The sequence below is a fragment of the Xiphophorus maculatus genome, chromosome 20, assembly GCF_002775205.1.
Source record: "Xiphophorus maculatus strain JP 163 A chromosome 20, X_maculatus-5.0-male, whole genome shotgun sequence".
NCBI classification, from domain to species: domain Eukaryota; kingdom Metazoa; phylum Chordata; class Actinopteri; order Cyprinodontiformes; family Poeciliidae; genus Xiphophorus; species Xiphophorus maculatus.
The window spans coordinates 29051224-29064297 of record NC_036462.1 but is presented as its reverse complement, the minus strand read 5'-3'; the positions used below and the strand labels follow the sequence as shown (position 1 = coordinate 29064297).

At 43.8% G+C, this 13074-nt stretch overlaps 1 protein-coding gene across 2 annotated transcripts in view; it reads right to left on the bottom strand.

The window, feature by feature from the left end:
- Positions 1 to 12414, bottom strand: part of adamts9 (ADAM metallopeptidase with thrombospondin type 1 motif 9) — a 52866-nt gene extending 40452 nt beyond the window's left edge. For both annotated transcript variants that reach the window (XR_002754569.1, XM_023353469.1), the window contains exons 1-9: positions 12008 to 12414; positions 11226 to 11644; positions 7774 to 7936; positions 4341 to 4669; positions 2926 to 3009; positions 2709 to 2833; positions 2480 to 2520; positions 2293 to 2398; positions 628 to 774 (exon numbers count right to left, since the gene is read on the bottom strand). Coding sequence is in view for 1 of the 2 variants with exons in the window: in XM_023353469.1 (XP_023209237.1) it covers positions 628 to 774; positions 2293 to 2398; positions 2480 to 2520; positions 2709 to 2833; positions 2926 to 3009; positions 4341 to 4669; positions 7774 to 7936; positions 11226 to 11644; positions 12008 to 12104 (1511 nt within the window). In the remaining variant the exon portion in view is untranslated. The remainder of the gene's footprint in view (positions 1 to 627; positions 775 to 2292; positions 2399 to 2479; positions 2521 to 2708; positions 2834 to 2925; positions 3010 to 4340; positions 4670 to 7773; positions 7937 to 11225; positions 11645 to 12007) is intronic.
- Positions 12415 to 13074: the final 660 nt, after the last annotated feature.

The window sequence follows — 13074 nt, the reverse complement described above, 5'->3', positions numbered from 1 at the left end:
CCCATTTACTATTTCCTACAGTCGGAGTAGTTGTTTCTTTTTTCCCCAGGAGTTTAATGAGTTTATTGGGAGAAGGGAGACTATAAGGCTGAAGGACTTATAAAAGCAGATCTTCCTTATATTACTTCTGAATTTAGCAGTCCCAGTTTTAAGAAGCAAGTCTGCAAACAATGCAGTTATAGTACCGCAATTTTGTTACATTTTGCCACAAAAACTTTAATATATTTCGTTTTCCAAGTAGGCTGTAAAGCTTAGTTTTCCTCTCCTTTGACCTTATTGCTCATGTTTGCTGTGGCCAACATTTAGTAGCGCTAAAGTAGGTTTACACACACCTATTTACTACTTATGTAACGTTTGGATTTCATTTCAGAGTAGAAGACTGGATACATTTTTATGCTGCACTTTCAGATTTTTGGGGGGTCAAGAAAACCCCCTTTAAAAAAAAAAAGATAATACGTCTCACGTATCCTTACACAGTACACGACTTGCATGTTTCTGGATGCACATGAATGAAAACTTCCACTAGGTTTGTACTGTCCACGTCTGAGCAAGCGATTCTTATTCTGTCTGGCTACGTCCTAATAGTCGGAGACGCGTTATCGTGATGATGCAAACAGCACGACATACTCGAGGAACTCTGTGATGTACTTCCTGCTACACTTGGACCACATCCAAGGGTTTGTGTTGTAGTTGAGTGTGGGAGCCATGACATGCTGCTGCGACTTCACTCCATCCTCCTTGCACTTGTTGCTGTCATCGTGAGGCATGTTGAACCTAGAAAGGAGAGAAAAGTGAACTAACTAAAAACAGGCAGACAAAATAGTGCCAAAAAAAAAGAGATCAAATCTAAGTGGGGAGGGTTGAAGTCATTTTAAACCTTTCGTGGACAAAGCAAAAGCATTCTGAATGACGGACATGGAGTGAATGATGATGATGTCACTGCACAGAACTACAGACTATTAGTATCTCTCCGTGTTTTATATCTGTAGCTACGTTCCCACTATCATTGTGGTGTTGGTTTTGGGGAAGCTAATTTGCGGCTGCCACTGAAAATAACAGAGCGTTTGTATTCTCTGCCTGTGGGGACGTTGGAGAGAAACCAGTCTGATATTAAATTATGTTAAAAACCAGGGAAACATTTTAGATGGGAAAATCTGAGGCCCCACATTCAAGCCGCTGCAGGGTATAGAAATGTGATTGGTGTAAACCGGTACAACATCGCACCGCTCGCCGCTAAGCTGCCCACCTTATACAGGGCAAAATCACAAGTGAGCTTTGCCACCAAGCAGCCGTCAACCAATGTTTGCCCTGGTTGGTGCGGATAAAGATGGAATTCAATAATCCAGCCCTTTGTTTAGTGGCAAGAATGAGCATTTTGTGAGAGTCGATGAAGGCTTACTGCAGAAGGCATGAAGGGGCGACCTTATGTAAAATCGACTTTTTTGAGCGTCATGTCATGTTTAGTTTTTCCCTCATCAAAAAACATTCTTGGAGTGTTCCCTCGATTCTTTCGAAAATGTTTGAGAAATCCTTTTAATCTCCATTCAGAGGTCCCAGAACGCTCGCTCTCACAAAGCGCCACCTACGTCTGAGCTTCCGCCTCAGCCCCGTGTGACCCCCAGTCAGCCCCCTCCAGACTAGTGGCAGCAGTAATTATCACACACATGCGTGTGCTTTTACATAGTTTCTTTTTTGTGTGTGTGTCTGTAGTTTCGGGGAACTGACAGTCTGATGTATTGTATTTCTGGCCACAAGTATATACATTTTTCCCTTTTCTTCATTATTATTATTATTTTATTATTGTTATGTATACTTTGATAAGAGTTTACTTGAGTCCAAGTTATAGGAGAATCCCGCCAAAGAGACAAGAGGCCCAATTTCAAGGCATCAAATTTCTTTTAAGTCCTGTTTGACATATACAGCATTTTTATAACAACTAAATGCAACATAGTGACTTGACTGCGCTATAAAATGGCACAATGCTTCATTGATCAAACTAAAAGGGCAAAAAAAATAAATTCACTTTTCAGATGTTAATTTCTAAAAGATGCTCAAGATACATATGCTTTTCCCTCTAATTCACAACCATGTGCTTCTTGCTTTCAACTCCAATGAAGTTTTGCTTCCAAACAGCAAAAATACAGAAAAGCTCAAGAGGTCTGAATACTTTTGCAAAACAAAGTAAAACCTTTGAAGCTCTAATATTGCCTAACTTTAACCAAATCCAACTCTTGTTTAGAAAAAAAAAAACAAAAAAAAAAACCCACATTCCCAAAGGTCTGCTATGCTTACACATGGCCCAGTTCGTGGGCGATGGTGAAGGCGGTGCTGAGCCCGTTGTCCTCACTGATGCTGCAGCTCCGGTACGGATCACACACCGTCCCCAGCTCGGCGAGCCCTGCGCAGCACGAGAACCAGTGTCAGTTTTCCCACACGACGCCGTCGCCACGCAGCCCGCTGGTGGAAACGCTCCGCTTACCTAATGTGTCACACTTATCCCTCGCTCTGCAGATGTCTTGCCTGTGGTGAAAAATGAAGATAACAGGTCATGGTCAGCGGTCGCCGCATTGAAACGAAGAACACTTCACCCGGTCTTTGATCAGGCCTCTCTTTTTACATGCTCAACCCCGAGTTCATTGGGTATTTGGATATTTCAGAGACTTAAAAGCGTGCCGAGGCCAGCGAGAAGGCAAATAATTTCCCTGCACCTGGTGATAAGGATGGCGGTGTCGTGATGGGAGGGGTGGTTATCGTCCGGGACGTTCTGGTTCTGCTGCCAGATGCAGAAGTTCTTTAAAGTGGTCTGTGCGTTAAACGAAATAGCTGGGCCGTCCTGATAAACGTGCAAGGGAGAGAAAGAGATGGGGAAATTGTCGCGGTTTCAGGAAGACACGAGGAAATGACGAGAACAGAGCACAAACTTACCAACTCGTTGTTGATTATCACTAACTTGACGATCACAATATTGATCAGGTTGCCGATGCTTGGGTCCTTATAGATGGAGGAGACCTGAATGGGGAGAAATCGGGATTAGAAGCACGTATACAGGTACTCCGTTCTAAGCTCACTGGTCTTGAGAATAAACAAGCCTGTTCTTCAAAATATAGGTCACCTCAGCCTCCCCCTTGAAGACCACTGGCCCCTTCAGCCTGCGGAAGCTGCTGTTTGAAGTGGGCTGAAAGTAAACGCTCTTTGTGACATACCTGAGATTATTTTTTAACCTTCATCAAAGCTAACTCCTTATGTCCTCTCTTACCCCTGGCCTCTTGGAGAAGTTGTTTGCTCCCGCCCTGGGCTGACCATTTCCCGACCACAAGCCTTTCCCCAAAAGACTGCAGACTGAGATGCTGCACTGACAACAATATCGGAGCACTAACGTGTGTGTGTGCTATCTTACAACACATCCATGCACAGCGCCTCTGCGAAAGTATGCAAAGACCTTGGACTTTTCCATGCATTGTCACATTGCAGCCCCAAACTTCCTAAGGCTGGGGTTGGTTACTGCATGATTTGGACTTAAATCCGATTCATAGTTCTCTATTGATTTACAAATATAAATCTGAAAAGTGTTGCTCGCATTTGTATTCAGCCACTTATAGAGTCGAATACCTCAAAATGAAATCAAGAGCAAACAACCGCAATTGTGCCACAGTTGACAGCTAAGCGAAGAAGTAATGGGAGATCACTTAAACTGATGGACCAGCTAAGGAGAGTTTTTATCAGAGAACCAAAGGGGTCATTGCTTTTTGAATTTTTTGCCACACACATGTAGGAAACACAGCAAACAGGTGGGAGGAGGTGGAATTACATGCAAAGGTCCAGATTTAACAAACTAACTCTTCACATGCCATTAAGAATGATATCCAAGGTGAAATACAGCAGGATAATACACTTGAATATATGGCCAGGGCTACAATACCATCATAGATCAAAGCATATACGTGTGTTAAAGTGGCCTAGTCAAAGCCCAGAATTAAATCCGATTCATTTAAGTTATAGAAATAAAAACAGGCAAAAAATGTCAGTCTCTAAATCTTTAAAGCAGAGATATACTCTTTTTAACTCTGAACTGTAATCACGGCACAAGGTGGTTAGACAATGTATTGACTTAGGGGAGTTGATTACAAATTCACTTTGTAGACTTTTAATAGAGACAAATTTTCAAAACTGTATATTATTGTCTTTCTGCTTCAGCATGAAGCATCGTTAAGTGGCGGCATCGCCTGAAATCCTGATAAATCGCATTGAAGTTCATGGTTGTGATGTGACAAGACAGTAAACAGTTGGCTTTTGCAAGATGCAGCAATGTTCCCCAACCAGACCTCCACTGTCACACTTACTATAGACATCAGTGTGAGTATGTAGTGCTGCAGGTTGCTGCCGTGATGCTCCACCATTTTGCTGTCGGCGACCAGCATGACTTCAACAAAGCGCGGGTAGGAGAGGAAGCGCTTTGATCTCCTGTGAGGTCCTGAGTCACCTCCGCTATCATTTGAGGGCCTGTTGCCAGCAACGCCGCGCTCTGATGTGAGCCAAGCGCTACCGGTCAGGCTGGCGCTCAGTGACCCCAGGTCGTCGAGCATGCCAGCGCCGACCAGAGGGGAAGCGCTGCCGGCAACGGGGGCCGGTCTTCTCCTCGCCCTCTGCCTCTTGTGCCTGTGTTTGTGTCCTAAGAGTTAAGAATCCAGAGCGTAAATAAACACAGACGCACAACCTGAAGTCATTACACATTGATTCAATCATTCAAAAGAAATACAAATAAATTAAAAGGCAAGGTATAAATGATTGTGCGTGAGGAGGATGTGGATAGATTTGTGGTTAAGGCTTTAAAGTTGAAACTGCATGCAAAGTGTGGACTGCAGAGAGGAGGCCTTGGTTTCACATGTCTGTGCTCTGGGTGTATTATGTTTGTTTCTGCTCAAATATTGTGTTGATTTGCAAACACAGAGTGAAGGCCCATTTTTCTTCTTTTCCCTCACTTTGAAAAGAGAGAAAGAGAGAGAAGGGCAGTGAGTTCAGACTAGGTAAAACTTGAAGTCAAATCATATAAGAGCGCTACACAGGCAGCTCAGGAAACAAAGATAAGACAACAAAACCGCCCCGTGCGATACCTTTTCTCTGACTGTCTTTTTATGTTGTACTTTGAACGATAAAATAAATACATCCTTAGAAATCCAACAAGATAGCTGTGGATTACGCCGTTTTATACCACTGCAAAAACAGAAACATTTACAAAGCATTTCTGATGTAGTTTCTAGTGCCAATATCTCAGTAAGCTTGAAATCAAGTAACTTTTCACACTTTAAGAGCTTCTTTTAAGTAAATAATTTTGTAATAAAGTGAAATAATCTGCCAGTGGAACAAGACATTTTTCCTATGTTACAAGTCATAATGTCTTGTTCCACTGGCAGATTATTTTACATACATATATTTAGTACTTTTTTCATCAATATTCAGAAATTATTGCCTTGGACAAGCTGCTATTTTGTGCTGAAACGTTACTTGTAAGTTAGCTTACAAAAATATACCTAGTAAGATTTTGTGTTACCAGTCAATTCTCACAAAAAATGTGAACCTTCCTTAGTGATAACTCATTTAAGCCGGCAAGGCGACGAGACCTTCTTTTCATAACCTCAGCTAAAGAGGGCTGCGGCGTGAGCCTTGTCTGTCACATAAAACAAAACGCACTGTAGTTTGTGGCTGCAACGCAACAAAATGTACAGAAGTTCACAGGGCAAAGGAATACTTTGCACAACATAAACTTCATGTGAGCCCTAAATCACTTCTACCTCCATGTGGCTCTTTTGGTCAGGCCGGCGCTCCCTCCGGCTATGTTTTCATACATCCTCACTCACGCTGTGCAACGGAATCAAAAGAGAAACACACACACACACACACGCACATAAACATATACATATGCAGTGACACCAAACGGCTGCACAACAATCAACGGGGAAAATATTCTGCCATTTATTTTCTTGGTTTTGATTATTTGACTATCTTAAGTTGGCGTTACTTTGCCATTACACAGTTTACACACCGTGGTCATCGCAGTGGGTCTGCCCGAGCTGCTTATCAAAGAAACAGAGGAAGTACAAGAGTCAACAGGAAGTTCAGCCAGTAAACTGAGATGGGGAGATACAAGGGTGAACTTCCAAGTGATTTTTTTTCTTTTTGCGTGTGTGTGTGTGTGTGTGTGTGCGTGTGCGTGTGTGTGTGTGTGTGTGTGTGCCTGTAGTGTGAGAGTTGGAAAGCTTCCTCACTGCTGTGCAGCAGCTGCAGGAACTGCACCATGCGTGCTGTGAAACAGCCAGACCTCTTATTCATGCTGAGTCAACATCATCCATAAACTCATCCTTTTATTCATGCTACATAATCATTATCCCCCCCTCCCCCCCTTTTTTAAGATAAACCTAGTTTAGCTTAATAGGCACAGAACAATTATTTTAATAACTCGATAAGCGCAGCTACAGTTGCATAATCGGCTTCTGCTGCGGCTGATAGGAGAGAGGCTGCATGTGTGGCTCAACGATTACACCTGATTATGTCTGTGGGAACCAGTTTAAAAGGTTGCATGCTCATGAGAACAATCCTCCACTTGCAAGCCACACACATCCCATGAAAACACTTCCATGCACATAAAAAACAACCGCATACACACTGTTTTTAAACACAGCCACTGGGAGGTCCCAGCCCAGAGGCAACCAGCTCCGCTGGGTTTTGCCACTAAGTGGGGGAGGGGCGACTGGAGCTGATATTTAGGTCAGCTGACGGGTGATGTGAGCACTTCGTGGATGAAATTCGATATAACTTCAGTACTAAGCTCTGAGCTGCTGGAATTTAAAGGTATTTTCCCATCTCGTAGTCTGGTAGCCTCGATTCGATTGAGGACCAAAATTGTAATTTTTGCAAAACCTTCAACTGGTGTGGCTCACTTTTGCACCGCGCTGGCTTTTAAATGAACGAAACCCTTGAAAAGCCTGTCCTTCCCCACACCCACCTGTGGTGGCGCTGCATCAAGAAACACTGAAGAAAGCAACACCAAACCTCTGAAGAAGAAGCTCAACTTCTTTCATCACAAAAATGTAAACAAAAATTGAGTAGCATGAGATTTTACAGGTTGTAGGATTTCTCTTGTCTCTGGTAAAAGACTCATTTCTTCCTCAAGCGCAAGACTTGTACATTTGTTTTGGTTGTATTTACCCAGAATGCCCTGCGCAGCAGTCCGCTTCCAGCTTTTGGGGGCGTTCAGCTGAAGTGAACTCTGGCACGATTCGAATGTAAATATGAATGTCAAGCAGACCAGAGTTGGCAGGGCATTCTGGGTGAAAACAACCCAGGTCTAACGCTAGCAGGAGACATGGTCGTGGTGTTTTACTAACGAAAAAAGAGAAATCCTACAGCCGCTAAAATCTGACACCACCATATTTCTGTCTACACTTCCTGAAGAAGGAAGTTGGTCTCAGTGTCTTCTTCAGATTTTTCGTGTCGTTTCTTTCATCGGCTCATGGTGCAGACCCACCACGGGGGAGGGATGGAAACAGATTTGTCAAAGTGTTTGGTTTGTTTAACACAGTCCAGTGTGAAAGCAAACTGCATCAACTGACCCCAAATGTCCCCAAACAGACAGAGTCCACTGGAGTATCAGGGGGTGAAGAGGGTTAGGGTTTAGTTAGGGTTAAACCTAAGCTACAGTTGCATCTGTAACTTCGTAATAAGGCTCGTCTGTCAAAAAGTGCGGTGCATGCAGGCTCATCCTGGAGCACGGCGCACCTGAAGTGTCACAAGCTGAGGTCTCTTCGGATGTGCGATTCCCGGATGAAAGTTTCCTGTACACGATATGAGGTTTTGTGTGTTCCTCTTCATACTGCTCCCCTTGATAGCTGTGCAGGGGCTCCACAAAATACTCCCCCTCAGGAGACCTGAAAGTGCCAAACTGTAAAGGAGAGGAAGAGAACCTGTAAGAATCTGTCAAAAAAAAAAAAAAAAAGAAGTAAACATAAATAATGCATAAAATAGAGCAGAGGGAATTTGCTCCATCACCGTGCCACATCAGCTCAGTTAAATAAAAACAGATTATATAGGTAATATTGTAGTTGCATAGAATCCGTTTTGATCAAAACAGATTTCAAATTTGAGTCTCTAATTAATTTTTATGGACTGTTTAAAACTAGTCTACGCTATTACCAGCCGGGGAAAATGACATTGCCACAGATCAGGAATGAACTATGATTCTACAGAATCCTAAAAAAGTCCAAGGAACTTAGAACAAGACTAACCAAAGTTTGTCAAATTGGTCCAAAACTAATTCATGCATTTGGAGATTCAAATCTGAATGTCAAAATGCATAGTAATTTTACTAGTCGTATTCTTTTTCATTTTGACAGTACTGAAAAAATAGAATGTCCTAAAACCCTGTTTAATGCTGGATTGAAAGGAACTTGACATTAAAGACAAAGCAAAGTTTTGTAATAATAACACTGCATAATGCCAGATTAGGGCCATAGGTGTCTGACACACTTGTTATCTCTTTTGACGGGATTTTGGATAAATATATCTGAGTATCATCAGTACAATACTGTCGTGTCTAACGAGGAACACACATCAGGACAACAGAGATGCATGTTGGCATCTTACACCTGTCAGCTGCTACATTATCACATACAGTAAATGCGTAATGCTGAAAAGCGGCAAGTCTGAACAGAGAACTGGACTTCAACCATGGACACCGTAATCATAAATTTCAATGCTTTTTGATAGACAAGTGCTGTTTTATCCAGAAACATAAAAAAAGCATTAAAAAAGTGCATCATCCAGCACACATATTTCACACACATACATGACCATACATTTAAAAACAAATTTAAAAAATGGCTCCAGCACCGTGCTCTGTGGTACTCCTTAACTAACTTATGGTGTAGGAAGTAACGATACAGCAGGTGAACTTGCCTGCATCTTCCTTTCATCGCTGCTCCACACATTTTCAAAAGGGGTTGGATCTCAGCCGCAGGAGACCCATCAAGCGCAATACTCTGTGCCTCTCAAACGTCTGCGCCAGATGTACAGTATAAGTTATGGATAATGCCCTGCTCAGACAGTGCCACGCACCAAAATTCAAATATGCACATCTGTGTCTGTGGCGAGCAGAAGCTAGCCATACGATATCCGCCGATATTGCCCGCACATCATAAGATGTTCGATTCGTCCAGACGCATGCAGGGATCCTGATCCCAGTAATTCTGCCGTTTCTCAAGCGCTGCCACCTGAATTCTTGCAGCTGACCCGCATCCAGCAAAGCTCTGCAGTTCCAGTCCGAATGCACAGGGATTTCCCTAGAATATTTCACACGTGCTGAGCTCGGTTCTTTGACATTTTCCTCTGAAGATATTTCTAGGAAACGCTTAAGAGTTTTCCATTTTATCCAAATGTTGAATAGGTTTTTGCTTATTTGTAAAATATGGGATGAAATAAGGGAATGCCTTTTCATAACTAGATGAAAGGAGACAATTTGCATGCGTGCACGAATTGTCATCAAACAAGGCGAAAGGAATCAAAGCAGATCTGTGATGTGTATCAGGGAAAGCACTCTGAATCTGAATGGTGGCAAATGCCCTTAGAAGCCCTCTTACTGTAGATCACAGGAAACCTTCAGCATGACTGGACATCTTAGATCTCTACAAGCTAAACCACTGGCACATTTGACTTGCTGCTCATTTGTTACGGACAGGCATCATAGGAAGTCATGGGAAATAAGGCAGGCGAAGCACTGGTATGGTGTAGATGTATCTGACACAAGTAGAAAAACATTAAACCACTCATTGATCCTACATGTGCACAATATATACAAACAAATGTACAGTTTGGGCAAAACTGCAGAGTCCTGCAAAAAGTATTCAGTAAACTCGCTCACATGTTGGCATGTTACAACCACAAACGTCAGCACTGAAATGGAATTTCATAAAGTAGACCGTCATAAAGTAGTGCACGGTACCATAAACATGATGATGCGCATCGTTACTGCCTGCTGAAAAAAAAAATCAAACCAACCGCCTTCAGAAGTCACTATGACGAGTAAACAGAGTAAATAGTAGTAATGGAATCTCAGTATAAATCCAGCTGTTCTGCGAAGTCGCCAGACGTTTACAGGAGAACAACAGTGATCAAACAACGTCACAAAGACCAAGGAGCACCAGACAGGTTAGGGATAGAAGCTGTGGGGACGTTTAAATCAGCCACAAAAATGGGAACGTTTGGCAAAATTGGAAGCCTACAAAACCATCCGACTAGTGGGTGAATCGCTCAAGATTTATGTCCGAACTTTCAAGGAAACCACTCTTGAGGTGAGAAACAGCTGAAGAAATCCAGCTTACAGTTTACTATGTCCGTTTAGACGACGCAGCAAAGCGACACGCCGTGGTCGGATGAGACCAACATTGAATCTGAAACGAGCACTGAGCCCGGGGTGAAGCATGGTGGTGGCAGCCTCATGCAGTGGGCATGCTTTTCTGCTCACAGGCATCAGGAAGCTGGAGGGAGTCAAACGCAGAACAATCCTGACACAAAAGCTGCCAGAGTCTGGCTGGCTGGTAAAGACGATCCTCAAAACACTTCAGTGATTCCAGCGAATGGAGGTTCTACAAAGATCTGACTCAAAGAGGCTACAACCAAATGCACATTTTCATATATACTACCTTTGTCATTGTAACCTGACAAAAATGCTACCAGTGTGTATGAATAGTTTTGATAAAGCAGTCTCTCTTTCAAAAAATAAAATAAATAAATAAATCACCTCACGAGCGGCTTCTATGAAAAAACTCTGAGTGCACTTTTGATCCCTAACAAAACTCCTGCTTCAGCAGCACTGGGATTTTTTTTTTTGGGGGGGGGGGGGGGGGGGGGGGGGGGGTCGTGATGACGTCAGCGGCAATCATGCTCCGGCGCTGCTCAAACGTGCGTGAAGACGTCACCGACTGCCGGGGGAGAAGAAGCGTGGAAATGGGAACGTGCGGTCAGACCTCGAGTAATAATTCGTGGAAAGCTGAACGCGCCCTGAAAACAGAGCTCCGAAACGTATCCTAGTTTGGAAATTCTGTTCAACTTATGCGTGTTTCTTTTTTATGCATAGAATACTTGGAAGTAACTTTTTTTTTTGTATTATTATTATCCAAATAAGAGCCAGCTCTAAGTGTACAGTGCCTTGCAGCCGAGCGTAAAAGTGAACTCACCAGGCCGGCGCACAGACTGATGACTGCGGCGTGTTGTGCATGTGCATTCACATGTCCTCTATAGAAGCAGTGCCTTAACTCCGTGTCCTCCTCTTCCTCCTCCTCCTCCTCCTCCTCTTCCCTTTCCGCATCTGTTGCAAAAGCGGTCCCGTTATCTCCTTGGGGCGCTCCGAGGACCGTCACAGTGTAAACGGGCGCAATAAATCCCGAGTCCAGCGTGAGGTTGAGGTGATAGTTCTTCCCGAAAGCAGATATCCTGTAGTGGATGTTTGCAGCGGCCCAGTGATCCGCGGCGCTCCCGGTGCCCTCGTCCAAACTCCGTCTTTTCCTCTTGAAGTGCACGCCGGCTGGAAGCCTGTCACCGGCTTCATTCACTCGCACCGGAGTTACAATCTCATACGCAGCCAGCTCCTCTGGTGCTGCGGGGGAAGGGGGGGTGGAAACAAGGCAGGAGGAATTCAGTGCAAGTCGAAACAGTCCAGATGTGCGAGATCATGCTTTAAATATATATATATATATATATATATATATATATATATATATATATATATATATATATATATATATATATATATATATATATATATATATATATATTTTCTTTTTGATCAGGTGTTTTTCATTATTTTGGTATTTAACAGTCGATCAGACTTCAACTTGTGCGCTACAAGGCGGAATTGGAAAAAGCTCATTCATTCCCTGCCTTGCGAATGATCCCACGCGTCGGGACGGAGGAGAGGATTAGAGAGAAGGGGGGGGGGGGGGGGGGGGGGACTACCTACCTGCGCTTGAACTCCGGAGCAATCTCCCTGTGGATGCGACTACATTCAAGAGATCAGGGAATAGCAGGAACCCCAAGCCCCAGAGGAGCACATGCATGTTGTCTAAATTCAGAGGAGAGAGACCCGGGCAGCCTGGAAGTCCTGTTGGGAAGTCCGCTCGTTCCTGCGCTCACTCCGGGGATCTCCGCCTTTCTGCCGCCGCATCCACGTCTTATTACCGTCCGCCCTGGCTGAGCTGCTGCTGCTGGTGGTGGTGGCCGGCCGGTGAAGCAGTGCAGAGTTGGGACGTGAGGGCTTCGCGGACTCCCTGGCGAACATGCATACTGCAGAGAGAGAGGGGTGGGCTGCAGCTCGGAACAGTCCACTGGCGATGGGCTCTAGTGAGCCCGTGAACTCTTTCCCCTGCGTTAGGGGCGGGATCAGATCAGCAAAGGTACTCTGGTGCAGTCAGGGGGAGCCGAGTGCTTTTTATACCCCCACCACCGCTCCAGATCAGAGTGGTCACATATACAGAGGAGATTACTCTTTTTTTCCCCTCTTTGCTTCTGAGTATGCACAGAATGTACTGACCAACTGACCTTATTATAAACATGCGGGATTTATTTGGATCGTTACAGCACAAGAATAAACTGGGCTCTAAGCAGAACTAAAGTTGGAACCTCAGCAGCCATATAAGCAGCATGACGCTTAATTGGTTCCTCGTTGATTATTTAAATCTCGTCTAAAATCCCCCCCCCCCCCCCCCCCCCCCCCACACACACACACACTTGTTTAGAGTTGCTTTTGAAACATAACCAGTGAAACATTAATCAACATTTTTGATGCGTAATGACGACAACTGACAATTGTTGCAACTTTGTATTTGATTTTGTTTGTGTTTTTGTGATGTAGAGCATTTTGAACGGCCTTGTTGCTGAAATGTGCTGTATAAATAAACTTGATTGATTGAGTGATTGATTAAAGAAACAGTCAGTGAGTTTATTTTAGTGGTGTAAATATGTCTGAACAATGTCTAAATGGCCATAACACCTCTTGACTAAAGTCTGTATAAGGGGGTCACGTTACTT